The sequence below is a fragment of the Panthera onca genome, chromosome A2 (assembly GCF_046562875.1).
Source record: "Panthera onca isolate mPanOnc1 chromosome A2, mPanOnc1 haplotype 2, whole genome shotgun sequence".
NCBI classification, from domain to species: domain Eukaryota; kingdom Metazoa; phylum Chordata; class Mammalia; order Carnivora; family Felidae; genus Panthera; species Panthera onca.
Window position 1 is genome coordinate 161,656,007 of NC_138340.1, and position 19,985 is coordinate 161,675,991.

Sequence of the window (19,985 nt, forward strand, 5' to 3'; positions counted from 1 at the left end):
CAGGAAGAGCTGCACTGGGTTCCTGACAGGTAACTCATTATATACCCTCAGGTTGGAAGGGAGTTAGGGGTAGAGTAAGTCTCGAAGGTATTTTGGAAGCAAGGTTTCCAGGACCTTGAGGGGCTACCTGTTGCTAGGGAAACATCACTTATTACCATTTAAGAAAACCTCAGTCATGAGACCCTTCAGATGTATATGGGGGGGTGAGGGGCATAAGCTTGGAGTAAGATTGCCAGTATATATCTCGGGGCGGTTGAAATGAAGTAGAATTACAGGATCCTCGAGGTTGAGGTAATGTTAAGCTAAGATTCTCTTTTGCCTGTAGCAAAGTGTCATCATCTAGGCAGCTGAGCTCCTTAGAGGGAGGTCACTGCCTGTTTCAGGGACTTACCTATGGGCTGTAGGCAGTAAGGGAATTTAATTTTTCATTTGCCTTAGTTTCCCACATTAAGCATGGCAAGCACTTAAACCTCTTTCCTTTGTTCTTGGGTAGGCAGGAGTGTCCGAGGAATATCACACATATTCCATCTGGGGGCGGGGGTGGGGTGGGGTGGGGGTTGCTGTTAGCCTGTACTTTGCCTTCAGCTTGCCCCACGCTCCCTCATCAGCCTGGTACCTTGCTTAGAGTTTCCAGCAGCCTTACCAGGAGTCTGGTATGTCAGCTGACACGGCTTCTTATTCCTGTGAACCTGTGGAAACCTCAAATTGCTCTTCAAACGACAAGGAAGGACTTTGAGGAAAGTTCTGATTAACTATCAAAGTGATGTGGGAAACAAAGGCAGAAGGAGAGAGCAGATAAAATTGAATTTCCTTATGGCCTGCAGCCCATTGACAAATGCTTGAGGCCAGCAGAGTATATAACTTTCCTGCACGAACTCCCTACTGTCTTAATGTAAATGCTTTGCCAGAGGGGAAAACCGCCTTAGCTTGATAATAGCTAGGCCTCCAGGATCCAGTGTCTTTAGCATATGAAAATCCTTTGGGAAACTTCCTCTGGCTTTTACCTCCCCCAACTCCCAAGTATATTATCAGTCACTACATGGGGCCTGTCCCCATGCTTTAATAACATCAGTTTTGCAAAATAAATAAGTGTAAAATTTGTTTATAATTCTGGCACTCCAATGTAAATGTTCTATTTTTTTAAATGTTTTTATTTTTGAGAGAGATGGAGTGAGCGGGGGAGGGGCAGAGAGGGAGGGGGACTGAGGATCCGGAGCGGGCTCTGTGCTGACTGCAGCAAGCCCAGTGTGGGGCTCAGACTCACCAACCGGGAGATCATAACTTGAGCCGAAATCGGACACTCAACCAACCGAGCCACCCGGGTGCCCCAAGATTTTCACATAAACTTCCAGTCTCTGCCCGCAGACATGTACTTATTATATGGTTCTGAGACATACGTCACTTTGTTTCTTTTTTCATTTACCACATCAGAGTTTTCCATGTTTCTCATAATCTTATAGTTCTACTCTTAAATGGATGTAATGCAAGGCAATGCATTAATCTGCATGGACTGGGCACGTTAAAGACAGAAATGAACTCTCTCACAGTTCTGGAAGCCCAAAGTCTGAGATTAAGGTATCAGCAGAGTTGGTTTCCTCTGAAGACTCTCCTTGGTTTGCAGATGGATGCCTTCTTCCTGTGTCCTCCCAAGGATGTTCCTCTCTCTGGGTGTTCTGTATCCCAATCTCTTCTTATCAGGATACCAATCTTATTGGACTAGGGCCCACCCATAATGACCTCATTTTACCTTACTAACCTCTTTCAAGGCCCTGTGTCTAAATATAATGCTGTTCTGGGCACCTGGGTGGTTCAGTCCGTTAAGCATCTGACTGCGGCTCAGGTCATGATCTCATGGTTCTCGAGTTCAAGCCCTGCATCGGGTTGTCAGGTTCTGTGCTGACAGCTCAGAGGCTGGAGCCTGCTTTGGATTCTGTGTCTCCCTTTCTCTCTGCCCCTCCCCGCCATCTCTCTCAAATAAATAAATAAATAAATAAATAAATAAATATTTATATACATATTTATATAACATAGTTAAATAAATAAATAAAGTCCTGTTCTGACATACTGGTGGTTAGGACTTCAAACATATGAATTTTTGGAGAATACCAGTACATAGTAGGTAGGGTAGTGTAAAATATTCAGGGGCCATTAAAAAAAATGTGGCCATAAATAATGCTGCTTGAATATTTCCATGTGTATAGTCTTAAAACACAAAAAGTACAAAGTGCAAAGGACAAATACATGAAATTAGATTAAGATTTAAAACTTTTTTTTCCCCATCAAAAACCACAATAGCCTAACCAAAACTAAGTCAGACTGGGGAAAGATATTTGCAGTAAGGAAAAACATCTAGAGAATATAAATAACTTCTAAAAATCAAAAGACTACTCAGGAGGATAATGTGCAAAATTATGAATAGTGAATTCAGGAAAGGGGGAAACATGAATAGGCACAAAATACACAAAGATGATCCCTCTTACTGTCAGGAAAATGGCAGTATCTGCTTTTGAAGATGCGCCCATCCTACATCCAGCAAGTCTTAACCTTGGCGCTGTTTTTGCACATTTACATAGGAGCCACATTCAACAATCTCCATAGCAGCATTGTTTTAAGAGCAAAAACAGGAGAACAATTTAAGTGTCTATCACCCAGAGGATGGATCTCTTGTGGGTTTTTCCCCTATACACTGAAAAGTAGCAGCAAAAACTAGTGAGCTACAGCTTTAAAGAGCATACGTGAATGACATTAACATAAGGATGACTGAAAAGGCACGTTGTAGGTTACGTACAATATGGTACCCCTTACAGAAACTTTAGGACATATAAAATAGTACTATATATTATTTAGAAGTAACACGTATGTAGGCAAAGTATACTGACATGTACAGGAATAAATACCCAGTTTGGGATAGTAGCCATCGCTGGGAGCTGGGATGGGGAAGGGGTGGGCAGGAGAGGATGGAAAACAAGGTTACACAGGTGCTCCATCAGTACAGATGGTCCCCGATTTGTGATGGTACCACTTACGATTTCTCAGTTTTACAATGGTACGAAAGCAATACGCATTCCGTAGAAACTACGCTTTGCATTTTGATCTTTTCCTGGGCTTGCGATTTGTTGGAGGATCCTCTCTCGTGATGCTGGGCAGATGCAGCTTGCAGTCAGCCACACCGTCACAAGGGGCACAAAACTGATGTGCTTACAACCATCACCCACACACCCGTTGTTTGTCACTTTCGCTACAGTATTCATACATTACACGAGCTGTGCAACACTTCATTATAAAATAAACTTTGTATTCAGTGATTTTGCCCAACTGTAGGCTAATGTAAGTGCTTTTAGCACATGCAAGGTAGGCTGGGCTAAGCTATGATGCTCATTAGGTTAGGTGTTTTAAACAGTATTTTCAACATGCAATGGTTTTATCAGGTTGCAATCCCATTTTAAGTCACAGGTCTGTACTGCAAATGACTTATTCAAGAGGAGCCAACTGCTCACAGGTGAACATTCTTTACACCTTCTGAATATCTTTAACGCTACAAGAAACATTTAAATAAATGAAGCAAGCCATCAGAGTATTTGCCATCTCGAGGGGAGGGACACAGGCTTGTAAAGAACAATGTGAAAATAATATCCAATACTATTAGCAAAGTACAAAGTGCTGTGGGAGCATCAGACAAGGGATTAGCTGGCTATCTCCAGAGGTAGAGTTCATTAAGAACTCTTAGCTTTTTGACTATGGAACTAATTCTTTCACAAAATTTTAAAAAATATTTACGTGCACACACACACACACACACGATTTATGTCTAAACTTCATCTCACAAATTTGGTATATAGAACTTAGAATGTTTAGTTCTAAAATTGCATTGTGATTTCCTCTTTAACCAGAGGTCTTAGTGTGTTTTTAAAGTTTCCAAGCCTAGGAAGTTTTGTTTGTTGTTTAAAGTTTTCTTTTTTATTTCTAAGTTATATTTCATGGTAGAAGTTGGATCACAATGAAATGAACTTTAAAAAATATGTAGAGACTTCATTGTGACCTATTACATAGTTAATTTTTGTAAATGCTCTGTGTTTAAAACTGATGTTATTTCTGGGGTGTCCGACTTCGGCTCAGGTCACGATCTCGCGATTCGTGAGTTCGAGCCCCGTGTCAGGCTCTGTGCTGACAGCTCAGAGCCTGGAGCCTGCTTTGGCTTCTGTGTCTCCCTCTCTCTCTGCCCCTTCCCCAACTCACACTCTGTCTCTCTGTCTCAAAAAGAAATAAACGTTGTTAAAAAAAAAAACAAACAACTGAGGTTATTTCTCATACAGGGTTTTCTGTTGGGTAAAACTTACAAATTTTTTGCTGTTCACATCAAATTATTAATGCTTATTATTGTCTGCTAGATGAATACGTTTACGAAAGGTGTGCTAACTATCCAACTAAAATATGGTATATTTATTTTGGTCATTTGGGTAACTTTTGCTTTTCATAGTACAAGCCTACATTGTTAGGTGTTTACAAGTTCGTGATTCTTAACTCTTCTTAGTTGATTCTTTTTATGGATTTTGCTATAAATTCTAACTTGTTCTCATGTATAGTTTATTTCACTAGGCTTCATTTGACAAATCTTTTTCCATCACTTTATTTTCATTGTTTAGTGTTTGTCGTCTTGTCTCTTGTAAACTTTGTATAGTATGAACTTTTAAAATATCTGACAGTCTTCTGATTGTGTACTTAATTCACTATTTTATTATTTTCATCATTTCCTTTTTCTGCCTTCAGATGGATTGGTACTTTTTTTTTTCTTCCTTTCTTCCTCTTTCTTTCTTTCTTTCTTTCTTTCTTTCTTTCTTTCTTTCTTTCAATGTTTTATTTATTTTTGAGAGAGAGCACAAGCGGGGGAGGGACAGAGGATCTGAAGCAGGCTCCGCACTGACAGCAGTGAGCCTGATGCGGGGCTCGAACACACAAACCGCGAGATCGTGACCTAAGCCAAAGTCGGAGGCTCAACTGACTGAGGAACCCAGGAGCCCCTGAATTGGTACTTTACTATATTCCTTTTTTCTTCAGCTGTTTTAGAAACTATATATAACATCTTAGTGATTGCTGTTGATTTTTTAACCGTTTTATTGAGGTACAGTTGCCACACTATAAACTGTATATATTTAAACCTTACAATTTGGTAAGTTTTGACATATGTAGAAGTTCGTGAAACCATCCTCAAAATCAAGATAATAAACAGACCCATAATCCCCCCAAATTCTCCATGCCCTTCTGTTTTTCTCCTTATTCTCGATGCTAGTTTTACCATCATTGCTAGGTGTGGATTTTTACCATCCTCTCATGTAATGGAAGTGCACTTTTCCTTTTTTTTAAAATGTCTATTTATTTATTTTATTTTTTTAATGCTTATTTATTTTTGAGAGAGAGAGAGAGTGTGAGTGGGGGAGGAGCAGAGAGAGAGAGGGAGACACAGAATCTGAAGCAGGCTCCAGGCTCTGAGCTGTCAGCGCAGAGCCCGATGTGGGGCTCGAACTCATGAACCGTGAGATCATGACCTGAGCTGAAGTCGGACGCTTACCGCCTATGCCACCCAGACGCCCCATATTTATGAGAGAGACAGAGTGCGAATGGGGGAGGGGCACAGAGAGGGAGACACAGAATCCGAAGCAGGCTCCAGGCTCTGAGCTGTCAGCACAGAGCCCGACATGGGATTTGAACCCACAAACCGCGAGATCATGACCTGAGCCGAAGTCGGTTGCTCATCCGACTGAGCCACCCAGGCACCCCATTAAATGTTTATTTTTGAGAGCACAAGCTGGGGAGGGGTAGAGAGAGGGGGACAGAGGAGGCTCTGTGCTGACAGGAGCGAGCCCAATGTAAGGCTGGAACTCATGAACCACGAGATCATGACCTGAGCTGAAGTCAGATGCTCAACAGACTGAGCCACCCAGGTGCCTGGTAGTGCACTTTTCATTTGAAGATTTTGGAAACCTCTCAGCCATTTTCAAGTATTGCTTCTCAGCCACTCCCTTTATTTATTTTTTCCTTCTGGAATTGTTAGGTATATATCAGAAGCTCTCAATCGATTCTCTATGGATCTTCACTGCTTTCATACTTTTATTATTTGTATTTATCTATCTACTTCATTCTGGGTAAATTCCTAAAGCTTGTTTATTCTATTCGAGATTTTCGTTCAATCAGTAACTTTACTTTCTCATTTCCAAGGTCTTTTTTCATATCCACCTGTTTATCACTTCTGCTTATTGTTTATTTCGTAGTATTTTAAAATGTTATAATTCGTTTATATTTTGGTGAATCAAGTGCACTGGTTTTAAGGTGTCTTCCAGGGATCTCTATTTAAACGTATACGGAGTGAATTCATCTTCTGATTTTGTTTTGTTGGCTCACTTAAACTTCCATCTCTTTATGGGTTTTGGAATTACGGATTGCAGGATCATCGTGAATGGGGAGGGGTAGGGTTTGTGTCTATGTGAGAATGTATGCACCTCCAACCATTCTTGTTTAGCTGTCCCGCGACTGCGTCTGACTGATTCCCTGGGGCCCTCAGGTCCATAATCAAGTCCTATGTAGTTCAGTGCTCCCCCACCCCGCCCTGTTAGTGGGTACATCACAGATCCAGGTATCAAGCCAGAGAATGGCTTGATCTGGGTGGGAAAATGCAAAAACAAGATTAAACCCCTGCCCTGGCCAGAGTGCAGTCTCTGAGGGAAGCAGGCAGGTTACAGTTGAACGCTAAGAGTGCTATTAGAGAAAGGGTGCTGTGGCATTGTGCACATACCTAAAATGCCGCTGGTGTGGAAACTGAATGGTGGAACGTGCAGGAGTCGGGAAGATGAGGGAGTGGTCACGAGGATATGACGCACTTGGGAAAGACCAGAGTCGTTCGGTGAGAGTGAGGTTCATATTGTGAACAGGTAACAAGATTAAGCTGAAAAGGCAGGTCTGGGTCAGCTCAAAGGTTTCTTTCTGATGTCATGTTAGGGAGTTTACGCTTGTAATAAAATTGGAAGCTTATAAAAAATATTTTTTGAGAATAACATTAGAGTTGGATATTAGGGAAATCAATCTGTTACAAGGGTAATGAATGCACTGCAGGAGAAAGCAGGAAAATCTGTCCATAAAAACACTAAATTTTTTTTAAATTTTTTTTTTTTTCAACGTTTTTTATTTATTTTTGGGACAGAGAGAGACAGAGCATGAACAGGGGAGGGGCAGAGAGAGAGGGAGACACAGAATCGGAAACAGGCTCCAGGCTCCGAGCCATCAGCCCAGAGCCCGACGCGGGGCTCGAACTCACAGACCGCGAGATCGTGACCTGGCTGAAGTCAGACGCTTAACCGACTGCGCCACCCAGGCGCCCCACTAAATTTTTTTTAAAGTTGGCTTTGGGAGGAGGCAGCTGGGCGGCTCAGTCCATTAAGCGTCAGACTCTTGATTTCAGCTCAGGTCATGATCTCAGGGTTTGTGAGTTCGAGCGCCGCATCAGGCTCTGCGCTGACAGCATGGAGCCTGCTTGGGATTCTCTCTCTCTCCCTCTCTGTTCTTCCCCTGCTTGTGTTCTCTCTAAAAGAAATAAACAAACTTAAACAATAATTTTTTTAAAAGTTGGCTTTAGGGGCGCCTGGGTGGCTCAGTCGGTTAAGCGGCTGACTTCGGCCCAGGTCATGATCTCGCGGTCTGTGAGTTCGAGCCCCGCGTCGGGCTCTGTGCTGACAGCTCAGAGCCTGGAGCCTGTTTCAGATTCTGTGTCTCCCTCTCTCTGACCCTCCCCCATTCATGCTTTGTCTCTGTCTCAAAAATAAATAAACGCTAAAAAAAAAAAAAGTTGGCTTTAGTCAGTGGTGATGGTAGAGATAAAGAAGGGCATTTGTTTGGGAGGAATTTAGGAGACAGATTGGGTGGAGGAAAACCTAGGATCATTATCAGATTTTCAGCTTTAGGATTAGTTAGTGTAATTTTAGAGGTGGGAAATACAAGAATGTAAGGAAGAGTGCAGAGTGAGGGTTGATATGGATACAGTCTTTTTTTTTTTTAATTTTTTAAATGTTTACTTATTTTTTGAGAGAGAGAGAATGTGACTGAGGGGCAGAGAGGGAGGAAGATACAGAATCCAAAGCAGGCTCCAGGTTCCACGCTGTCAGCACAGAGCCCAAGGTGGGGCTCGAACTCATGAACCGTGAGATTACGACCTGACCCGATGACGGATGCTTAACCGACTGAGCCACCTAGGCGCCCCTGGATGCAAAGTCTTATCTTGGGCATTTTGTGTTTGAGATGCCTGTGGAAATCAGAAATACTCAGGGGGAAGGTGAACTAGGGAGACGGATGTACAGATTTGAAAGTCATCAGCACCTAGGAGATAAGACATTACTGCACAAGTGGTGGCTCAGGAGAGGAACCGATGACAAACACGCACAGCTAGCAGTGGCTGGTGGTGGTGGTGGTGGTGGTGGTGGCAGCGGCAGAGGAGGAAGTACTTCCTCCCCATTCTTGGTATTTCTTTCCATTTAGGAACACAGAATTCTTAATCTCCGCGCCTCCTTATTCGCTTTGCTCAGGTCTACTAGTTAAGGTTAAATGAGGCCATAGGACTGAGGCCCTAATCCAATAGGGCTGGTATCCTTCTAACAAAAAGAAGAAACACCGGCGATCCCCCACTCCCACCCTGTGCACAGAGGAAAAAAACAACATAAGGACACAGGAAGCCAGCTCTCACCAGACACCAATCCTGCTGGCCCCTTGGTCTTGGACTTCTAGCCTTTAGATCTGTAAGAAAACAAATTTCTGTGCTTTAAGCCCCCCAGTCTGCGGTGTTTTGTTATGGCAGCCTGACCTAACACACACATAACGTAAGAAACTTTTATCCCAAGGAGCTTGACTACAAAATGGAGGAGAGAAAGGCTTAAAGGAAAAGGTCTAACCTGAATTTCACAGCAGGATGACTAGAATGCTTTCAAAGAATTTTCCTTCCTCCAGTCTCTCCACTCACTAGAAAAAATGTTCTGGAGCTTTTCCAACAAGTTCACTTGAACAGACTGTCACTCAGTAGGTGTGGGAAGGGTCCCTGGGGCCTGCGTTTTCCACACGTATCCCAGGCAAAGGCACGGCGCTGTCCTGAGGTATGCTGGTGAAGAGGCCGCCGAGGCTGACATCCAGCCCACACGCGCCCTGGCACAGGTTAGAGGAAGGGCATTTTTCTTTGCACAAAGACACCATTGACTCGCCAAGAGGCTTGCACCTACAGGAGTGTACCAACCAGACGTTGGTTCTCGTAGAGACACTGTGACTTGTAGGGTGTCCTTGATTCCAGCTGATTCTGACTCAGGTGATCAGCAACCACCGTGTACTACAGCAGTGGGAATTTTCCATAGGCCCCAAAGATTCCCTAAGGAAGCACAGCCGTACATTTTTGTAGGAATGATGTTAAAAGACTGACAGTCCATGAGACAGATGAAGGTTCGCTAGAACAGGCTGCAAAATCACCTTAGAATGATCGATTGGGCCACAGAACAAAAAATGGAGTGATGTCTTGGACTGGCAATATTTTTTCCTTTGGTATTTACCCAAAAGCCCCCAATATTAAGGCAAGTTATGTCTCCTGGAGAATTGACGTATACTACTGAAAATGCAGAGGGGTTAGTTACATCATTGCTTGTTACCGACAATGGTGGATTTTTCGGTGATTTAAATTAAACCAGAGGGAAACAAAAATTTATGTGCAGCATCGTTAACAAAGGAGATGGTAGACAACACTTATTTTTGGTAATATAGAGAAATTCCCCCGCGACACAGATGCTCTCACCATGTGAGGGAAAATGAAAATTCACTATATGAGGAAAAACTGAAAGTCTCAGTACAAATTTAAATAAGGAGGCCTGATAATAGAAAGCAGACTGAGGCGTCTGAGGGGAAACATTTCAGTCTGTAACATTTCTTCAATCGAGCTGTGGTTTCAGAATTTCTTTTATTGTTATTTGAGAGAGAGCGCGCGCGAGTGGGGGAGAGGGGCAGAGGGAAAGAGAGAGGGAATCTTAAGCAGGCTTTAAGCTCGGCGCAGAGTCCGACGCGGGGCTCGATGCCACGACCCCCGGATCATGACTTGAGCTGAAATCAACCACTCAACCGAGCCACCCAGGTGCCCCAAGGTTTCAGAATTTAATAAAGGTATTACTATGCTCTTGGATGACGCTGCTAAAAACTGCCGGAATGGCGGCAGAGTCGAGTGTTTCTTCCAGAACCGGCCGGCCTGGTCCACAGGAATCACAGAGGGGAGATGCCTCTTGTGCCTGGATAATTGGGGACCTTTGTCAAGGAGCTGTCACGCCCTGCCTGCTGTGCATCTGGCCAGCGTATGTGAGGCCGGCGTCCCGTGAATCCCTTATCCCCCTTCTACCGTGGATCCGACAGAGCTGCTAACGCCACCTGAGAGCTGTCACTGCCGCCTTTCTGCGTGGCTTGGCCTAGACACTGAGGGGCTTTGCCCTGGCATGTACGGCCATATGGGTGTTGAGTGCTCCCATGTACGTGAAGCTCCTTCCACACTCGTCACAAGAAAAAGGCCTCTCCCCTCTGTGATGGTGCAGGTGGGTCTTCAGACTTCTCTTCTGGAGGAAGCCTTTGCCACATTCCGGACACCCGAAGGGCTTCTCTCCACTATGCGTGTGCAGGTGGACCTTCAGGCTTCCCCGTATGCAGTAGCTCTTGTCACACTCGGGACACCGGAAGGGCTTCTCACCACTATGGACTCGAATGTGTTCGGTGAGCCTGTACCGCTGAGTGAAACTTTTGCCGCACTTAACGCAGGAGAACGGCTTTTTGTCACTGTGCTGGAGCAGGTGGCTTTTCAAATTCCCTTTGAGACGGAAGCTTTTATGGCACTCGGGACACCGGAAGGGTTTCTCTCCGCTGTGGAGTCTCTGATGTTCGGTGAGCTGAGACTGCTGGGTGTAGGTCTTCCCGCACTCGCTGCACGCAAACGGCTTCTCGCCCCTGTGTATCCGCTGGTGGAACTTCAGGGAGGCCTTCCAGAAGAAGCTCTTGTCACACTCAGGACACCGGAAAGGCTCCTCCCCACCGTGAAGCCTCCTGTGCTCGGCGAGGTGCGAGTGTCGGCTGAAGCTCCGGCTGCACTCGGGACAGGAGAACGGCTTTTCTTTGGCGTGGACCTTGAGGTGCTCCGTGAGCCTCGACTGCCGAGGGAACGTCTTTTTGCACTCGCCGCAGGAGAACTCCCTCTGCCTGTCGTGGACTCTGCTATGGCGAGCGAGCTTCGAGGGCCGGGTAAACCTCTTGCCACACTCCCCGCAGGAGAACGGCTTCTCCTCGCTGTGTAAACGCTGGTGGGCCTTCATGGCGTTCTTCCAAGAGAAGCTCCTGTCACACTCGGGACACTGGAAGGGCTTCTTCCCGCTGTGCTGAAATAGATGGGCCTTGAGGCTTCTCTTCAGGCGGAAGCTCTTCTCACACTCGGGACACTGGAAGGGCTTCTCTCCCGTATGAACTCTGGTATGTTCAGCGAGTTTCGTCTTGTGCGTGAATCTCCGACCACATTCGTCACAAGAAAACGGCTTCTCTCCACCGTGGATCCTCTGGTGGGCCTTCACGGCAGCCTTTCGGGAAAAGCTTCTGCCACACTCCGGGCAACGGAAAGGCTTCTTCCCGTCGTGTCGGCAAAGGTGGGCCTTCAAACTCCTCCGCAGGCGGAAGCTTCTGCCACACTCTGGACACCGGAAAGGCTTCTCCCCGGTGTGCACCCTGAGGTGCTCCGTGAGCTTGCACCGCGAGACGAAACCCTTGCCGCACCGCTCACAGGAAAACGGTCTCTCCCTTTTGTGCAAACACAGATGCTTCCTCAGAGCGGCTCTAAACTGGAAGGTCTGGTCACACTGGGGGCACGGGAGGGGGCGCTGGCCCACGTGAACAACCTGGTGAATGATCAGGCTGCACTTCAGATAGTAGCTCTTCTCGCACTTGCCACACCGGAAACGCTTCTTCTTACACAGGACCGGCCGGTTCCATCGGCGTTCAGAGCTCCCTCTGGATTCATTTTTGTGCTGTGGATATTTACAGAGCTGGCTCTTGGCGTGGTTTCTTTTGTGCTTTACCAAGTCTCTCTTTACCTGGAAGACCTTCCTACAGACAAAACAGGAATAAAATCTCGGCCCCGGTGGAATTTCCAAGTGACCTGGGGGACCTACCAGCGTAGGCCATGGATCGTTCTTATCCCGATTAGAGGATATGACGTCAAGGTTTTCATGTGGAATCCCTATTTCTTGGAGACTTGGGTGCCGTAAGGTGGCTCTTTGATTTGGTAAGATCTTTCTTTCCTCCCCTGGGAAGGTAGCACGCGAACCCTGCTTTTGGAGGCCATTTGAACGGCATCCCTCCTCTTCTGCCCCAAGATTTCCTTGGTCACCTGGAGAGAGAAAAAGAAGACCCACCCTTACCAATGACGTGTCTGTGTTACGATGGGGTCAAGAATGGTCTTCACGTCACTACCAGCACGGGAAAAGGAATCCCATTGATCTTGATGACCTTGTGTATCTGCTTGCCACAGGCCAAGTATATCTAACTGTGACGTGCAAATTCTTCCATCAAGTGTTAAGAAATGGCTGCGTGTGGAAAAAAAATTGCAGGCAAATACATCTTGTGAACCAATGAATTATCCTCAGAGAATAAGCAGAAGTTGAAAGAAAATAAAAATGAGCTAGTCTGAGAATATGACCATTCTATTCTAGTTCCTTAAATCTGTGAAGTAAATCACATAATACTGAAGTATAAAGGCTTTGGGTCATATTCTTGCCCCTTCTACCACAGATTTCAGGAAAAGCTTTCTGGAAGAAATGCTAATAAAAAATATCTTTCTTGGCGCCTGGGTGGCTCAGTCAGTTAAGTGTCCAACTTCAGACCAGGTCATGATCTCACAGTTCACGAGTTCGAGTCCCACATTGGGTTCTCTGCTGTGAGTGCAGAACCCACTTCAGATCCTCTGTCCCCCTCTCTCTGCCCCTCCCCCACTTGTGCTCCCTCTCTCAGAAATAAACATAAAAAAAAAAGAAAGTATCTTTCTTAAGAATGTCAAAATGACAATTTACTAAATTTCACAAAGAACACTATGGAAATAATGCCCTTTTCCAAGGAACTTTGCATCGTAAGAAAGATATTAATAGACGCATAGTCACTGCTGTTCCCAGAGCAAAAACCATGATGACAGGAAATGGGGAGCTGAGCTCGCACCGTATTCTCACCCGCAAAAACTGGAGCGGTCAATTCCAGATGCTGGCCTGAGGTGATGTATTTCAGAACCGCTTTGTCTCCTACCTGTTGAACTGGGTCCTAGGCCTCTCCTTTTTTAAAATCTCTTAACACAGGAGGAAACCTCACCTGTCAGGAAGGGTGGGCCTGCCCCCAGAGAACTCTGATTATGCTCTGTGGTCACGGTTAACAACAACAGGATGATGTCATTTACTAAGTTAGCACTCCATAGCTAACGTCTAGGTCATGGCAAAAGCGTACTTACCTGTCTCCTTGAACTCTATTTCTTATCACTTACTATTTATTCCAGGCAGAGGAGCAGTTGTGATTATTGGGTGAGTACCACCTGGCACGAAGGGAACATTCGTTTTTAGGGACAGCCTTTCTGTCCCTGGGTCCTCCCTTTCTAAAGGATGAAGTCAAACTTCCTCCTTGGGATTTCTGGCCCCGCTAATCTGACATCATGTCATGTTTCCCCTTCTCCACCTCCCATACGCTCCCAAGAATCACATTCAGCTATACATTTTCTAAACACAATGGGCTTGTTCCCACCTTTGAGACAGCTCATGTATAACCCCTGCTGATCTTCTCTAACCAAATCCGTCCATTCTTTGCTATTTAAATCCTAATTCCTTTAGAAGGCCTCGTGGGAAACTGCTGTCTCTACTCCACTCACTCTCCTCTAAATCCCTATACAACTCCTACTACCACTGCCACTTACTATTTTATTAAATTGTACACAGTCCCATTATATAGATGACTAGTCCAACAGTTCAATATGATCGACTAACTTAACTGCCATCCCAGGTGAGCACGAAGACCAAATCCTCCAGCGGAACATATATATATATGGGTATATGTACGTGTCTCCTTCCCACCCCCAGCCTGAGTAATAACTAACACAGTCCTATGAACATGGTAGGGACTCAATGCTCGTTAGATAAATGAAATAATAGACAGTGGCAATGAAATGAAGTCCTTGGGAATTCTTTTTTTGTTTTGATGGAGCCAGCCCATACGTTCCCTGGGCTCAAATCCCTTCTTCTTAAGGGGAGTCCTATGACTTCCAGGGACTTAGATCTCCATTTAATAAAACACTAGCATAGTCTAAAAAATAACATATTCCCTTAAGCATTTGAAGTATTTCCAACGTTTTTCTTGTGATACAAGGAATTCAAAAAGGAATCCTTCTGGGGCAGCTGGGTGGCTCAGTTGGTTGAGCGTCCAACTTCGGTTCAGGTCATGATCTCACAGCTCATGAGTTCGAGCCCCGCGTCGAGCCCTGTGCTGAGAGCTCAGAGCCTGAAGCCTGCTTCTGTGTCTCCCTCTCTCTCTGCCCCTCCCCCACTGCATTCTGTCTCTGTCTCTCTCTCTCTCAAAAATAAACATTAAAAAAAAATTTTTTTTTTTAAAAAGGAATCTTTCAACAGGATTTTAGAACTCAAGTTCTAAAAATCTGTACAATAAAAAAATAGTATGTTATACCAAATTGGACGGTTTTCCATTTCTCTATACTCAAATGGACACAGTGGTGTCACGGGGAAGATGGCTGCTCCTCAGGACTTGACAAGTGGGTCCTCTACTTGTTCTTTTACAGGGAATTCTTCTTTCCAGGGTCATAATTTTTTTTTAACAAAACATACACAATTTCCCTCCTTATAAAAGTAATACGTTCTTGTATTTGCTTCCCACTTGAGGGAAAAAAAGAACACTCTCCGTCAAAACAATGCTTATTCACAACGTCCAGCTGACTATCCACAAAGATAAGAGAAATCAGTCATGACCCTAAATCCATCATACTCACCAAAATACAGCAACTTTCGAGTCTTCTGCGTGCTGCACTGCTCATCAGCAGAAGGGCTAAGTGTCATTCTTTTCTCCAAGGGTCCCTGGTCTCTGATTAACAGCGTTCTCCCTTGTTCCATCCAAGTGATCAAATCTGGCTTGGAAAAGACACCACCTGCAAAGAGAGTCCACATAGACTCAATCTGGATTTATCTGAGTTCTTCACTGAACATGATTATCAGAGTTGACTTTGATTCCTGAAGACAGGAAATCAAAGTTAAGTTAAAAAAAATTGAAACCCGGGGCGCCTGGGTGGTTCAGTCAGTTAAGCGTCCGACTTCGGCTCAGGTCATGATCTCACAGTTCGTGGGTTCGAGTCCCGCGTCGGGCTCTGTGCTGATAGCTGAGAGCCTGGAGCCTGCTTCATATTCTGTGTCTCCTTCTCTCTCTGCCCCTCTCCTACTCGCGCTCTGCCTCCCTCTCTCTCTCTCTCTCTCTCTCTCTCAAAAATAAATAAGCGATAAAAAAAAAAATTGAAACCCTTGAAATTACATGAATGACAACAAAATATAGCCTAACCAAGACTGCTTAGCTTAAATGTTCTCTGCAATGTTTCATAAAACTAAAGGAAATGGGGAAGTTAAGGACAATGATTTTTACTTTTATTTTAATGGTTATTTATTCTTGAGAGAGAGAGGGAGAGACAGAGCCCAAATGGGGTAGGGGCAGAAAGAGAGAGGGAGACACAGAATCCAAAGCAGGCTCTAGGCTCTGAGCTGTCAGCACAGAGCCTGATGCGGGGCTTGAACCCACGAACTGTGAGATCATGACCTGAGCCGAAGTCAGACCCTTAACCAACTGAGCCACCCAGGTGCCCCTGGACAATGATTTTTAAAAGGCCAACAGATCCAGGCAGAAAGTCTTAAAAAATGATCATTATGAGAACAATGTGAGTGCAATAAAAAGCAAAATCACAGGAGGTCAAGAAGGGAGCCTGATCACTAAACGCTTCTGACTAGACTCCCCATATTCAAGGAGACTAACTACTGAGGTGCAGTGAAGGAACCAGGAAGTTGTTAAACGATGGCAATGATGAAGGGAGAGAGAGTAATGTGTCTAATGACATAAGCATGAAGGGAAGAAGGACAGTTCTAAAGTAAAGGAATGATTTTAGAAGATCCAATGGATGCCCTGTAGTAATGTCACCTACCGCTGAGACCTTGGATCAAGCATTGGCAGCACCTGAAGGGCTTGTGAAAAATGTGGACTCCTGGGCCTGAGGCTGAACCTGCTAAATCCTAATCTCTGGGGCTAATATCTGGATGCCCGTACAGAAAATCATTTGTAAATAATGCCCTTTGGGTTTTAAAAAGTGGGAAAATCAGACTGGATTTTCCAAGCACAAGGACACTAGTTGTGATAACTCCCAACTCAACCCTGGATAAGCACGTAGCTCGAGTTTCTCCTACCTTACTGGACTGAGACTGCTCTGCTTGATCTCCTAATGTTGAGGTGTCCCGGGGCTTTCTCCTATCTACATATTCTCCCTAGGTGATTCCACCTAGCCCTGAGATTTCAAACACCATCTTGGGCCACCTGGGTGGCTCAAGTCGGTTGAGCGTCCGACTTTGGCTCAGGTCATGATCTCACGGCTGGTGGGTTCGAGCCCTGCGTGGGGCTTTGAGCTGACAGCTCAGAGCCAGAAACCTGCTTTGGATTCTGTGTCTCCCTCTCTGCTCCTCTCCCAGTCATGGTCTCTCTCAAAAATAAACATGCAAACAATTTTTTTTTAAACACCATCTATATAGTCACTCCAAATTTGTGACTCCAGCCCTGATCTTCACTTGGAATTCCACTCTTGCGTACCCAATTATAAATATTTCCATATAATGTCTAATAAATATCTCAAACTGAAGGTCCTTTCCCCAAGCGTTCCTGATGTCATCGAATAAAGCCATTGGCTTCAACATACTCAAGCCAAAAATCTAGGAGTTGATTCTTCTTTCACTTTTAGGCTCGACGTCCAACCCACCAGCAAAATCCGGGACGCTACCTCCGAAAGACATTCAGAGCCTGTCTCCTTCTACCTTTATCACCACCTACCTCGTTCGGCTGCCATGAAGCCTCACCTGCACTGCTGAGGTTCTTGGCTGGTGTCTCTCCTTTCATTGCTGTGCGCTACAATTCATTCTCCCCATGGCAACCCAAGTAATTAATTCTTCCAACAAATTTTGTCTTACTAGTCCTGTGTAAATCCTCTCATCACCTTCCCTTTGTATACAGAACTAAATCGAACTCTGGACCTTGACATAGAGGCCCCTTCCAGACTTGGCACCACAGTTCTCATCTCCTAGCCTTCTCTGCATGTGTGACTAGCCTTAGCGTGGTTCCCATCACACAATGAGCTCATGCACTCCAACCCTTAAACTTCTGCACTAATCTTTCCTCTGCTTAGAATTTTCTTCCCTCTGATTTCGCACAACTGATTCATCTTGTCATCCCTATCTCAGATAGAAGAGATTATAAACCCCAAAGGAGGGAGAGAAGCCTACAGGCTATATTGAGATCACCTGTTAAATTGGTAACGGTAGAAATGGTTTTAATGATGTAAGAATGAGTTAGAGCAAGTTGGATAAATGGCAAAGTATAATCTCAACTTTCTCTTCAAATCTACCCTGTGAGTATTTCTCTGGGTATACCTACGTGTCCCATCCCACCGCCCCTTCTCCCTCTACCAGGGAACTTTTCCCCCAGTTCTTACGAGGAGAGAAAACTCCTCTTGCTGAGGCAACACATGTAGGCACCAAAGTATCAGTTTTAAAAAAAGGATACACTTAAAAAAAAAGAGAGAGGCAATGAGGTCATTTAGTAATTCTAACTGTGGGACAAACAAGGGAGGTTTGGGGTGAAAGAGAATTCTGAATTAGTAAGACTGGGGGAGTGCAGATATCACTAGATAAAATAATGACATGTTAAATATTCCCAGGCCATAATAGGAAGTTAAGAAGATATTCTAAGTGTAAACTGGCCACAGAATCATACTCAATAGCTAATACAGAGTGGAAAGCCTAATAGTATTAGGCTGGTTCCCCAAAAATGATTTCTTTGAAGCCAATCCTACCCAGGGAATCAAGAGTCTCATAATTGGTCTTCATCACTTGCTGATACATTTCCTTCTGCCACTTCTCCAGGATCTCCCACTCTTGTTCCGAAAAATATAAGGCCACATCATCAAATGTCATTGTTACCTGGAATCACAAACAGTACATACATACATTTTCACTTTCAGGCTCCCATCTTTCAATGTCCATGTCTTTAAGAGACGAGAAGAAACTATATTAAAATCTCATTCTTGGGCGCCTGGCTGGTTCAGCTGGTGGAGCATGCAACTCGTGATTTCGGGGTTGTAACTTTGAGCCCCACAGGGGTGTAGAGATTACTTAAAAATAAAATCATATAGGGGCACCTGGGTGGCTCAGTTGGTTACACCTCGGACTTCAGCTCAGGTCGTGATCTCGTGGTTTGTTGCTTTGAGCCCCACGTTGGGCCCTGTGCTGACAGCTCAGAGCCTGGAGCCTGCTTTGGATTGTTTCCCTTTCTCTGCCCCTCCCCTGCTTGTGTGTGTGCACACGCGTGCTCTCTGTCTCAAAAATCAATAAATGTTAAAAAATTTTTAAAAAGAAAATCATATACATATATATAATTACATGTGATATATATATTCTATCATTCTCTCTGGATGGTGCCATGAACAATGTAATAAAGGGGTCACAGAAGTCTACTTGACCCACATAGTGAATTAATGACCAGCAGGCCTTTGAACACATGCATCACCTAAAGGGGGATCCTTTACTTAGCAACAACCAATTATTGGTATGCAAGACTTTTAAAAACTTTTTATTTTGAAATATAGACTCAGGAAGTTGCAAAGATAGTACAGTACACAAAGGTTCCCTGTGTCCTATACCTGATGGGGGAGGAGGTGAGAAGCGGAAGGGGAAAAAAATGCATTACATTAGTAAGATTATTAGATATGAAAATCTCAGTAAGGGTAGAAGCAAAACTTGCATAAGTAGGCAGGTTATATACTTAGTTGAATTTAACAGAGTTTCCTGGATTGAGCCCAGGATATGCCTATTAAACTCTAAAACCGGTGCTGAAATTTCCCGTTAACCACCCCAACTGGTTTCAAATTTTCTGTCATTTCCTACAGGGAGCAGTCTCCAGTTCCTTTCATTCCCAGTCTTCCTTCCCCTAACTTTTTTTTCATCCGTTCAGATGAGCTTCTTTGAGGTTACATCCATCAGCAGAGCACAGAACGAGAACCCAAGAGAAACCAAAGAACTCCGACACACGGCGGAAACAGCGGGTGACAAGAGGGGACGCTTGGTTAGACCCTGAATTTCTCCCAGTGACCCCTTTTCTTCCTATTCCATTGCAGAAACAACCTGAGCACCAAAACCGTCCCTTTAACCGCCGGGGGCTCCGAGCTCAGTCCAGGGTCACGCACGTACAGTCCCCCGCCGCCTCACTGCCCGAATCGGGACCCCACACCAGATCGCGACAGGGACGAGTTTCGACAGGGCCCGCATCCTCCAAGGCCCCTCTTACCGGAGCCAGCTCAGCCATGGCCCTTCACGGCCCCCGCTTCTGCCCCTGCCTTCGCCGCTGCCCTGGAGACGCCGAGCGCACGGGTCACCCCCCCCGGCACCGCCCACGGCGCGCGGCCTTCCATCCCCGTCCAGCCCCGCTAGGCCCAGCCCCCGCGCGGTGCACGCTGGGACTCGCGCCCGGCCCGGCCCCACAGCGCCCCCTGCGCCCGGGAGGAGCCAGCGCCGTCCCCGGGTCCTGGCTCAGGGTCTGGGTCTCCGAGCGAGGAAGACAGACCGAGAGGCACTGAACGGAGCTGGAGAGAGGAAGACGGAGAGGCGGACGTG

The 19,985-nt window shown here is 45.3% G+C and overlaps 1 protein-coding gene and 1 long non-coding RNA gene across 3 annotated transcripts; both read right to left on the reverse strand.

The window, feature by feature from the left end:
- Window positions 1-3,077: 3,077 nt before the first annotated feature.
- Window positions 3,078-7,807, reverse strand: LOC145715314 (uncharacterized). Its single transcript, XR_014137347.1, has 2 exons — window positions 7,360-7,807; window positions 3,078-7,120 (listed from the first exon to the last, which is right to left on the reverse strand). It is a non-coding gene; the product is annotated as an uncharacterized LOC145715314 (long non-coding RNA).
- A 22-nt stretch (window positions 7,808-7,829) lies between these two features.
- ZNF425 (zinc finger protein 425) lies at window positions 7,830-19,770 on the reverse strand. Of its 2 annotated transcripts, XM_060625680.3 has the most exons (4): window positions 19,660-19,770; window positions 18,170-18,296; window positions 15,068-15,223; window positions 7,830-12,424 (listed from the first exon to the last, which is right to left on the reverse strand). In XM_060625680.3, exons 1-4 carry the CDS (start codon window positions 19,675-19,677, stop codon window positions 10,470-10,472), a joined length of 2,256 nt encoding a protein of 751 aa, XP_060481663.2. In that variant the 5' UTR covers window positions 19,678-19,770; the 3' UTR covers window positions 7,830-10,469. The 2 variants fall into 2 exon arrangements, with proteins under 2 accessions (XP_060481663.2, XP_078294250.1); XM_078438124.2 differs by lacking the exon at window positions 18,170-18,296 and having other exon boundaries at window positions 19,660-19,768.
- Between the last annotated feature and the right edge of the window lie 215 nt (window positions 19,771-19,985).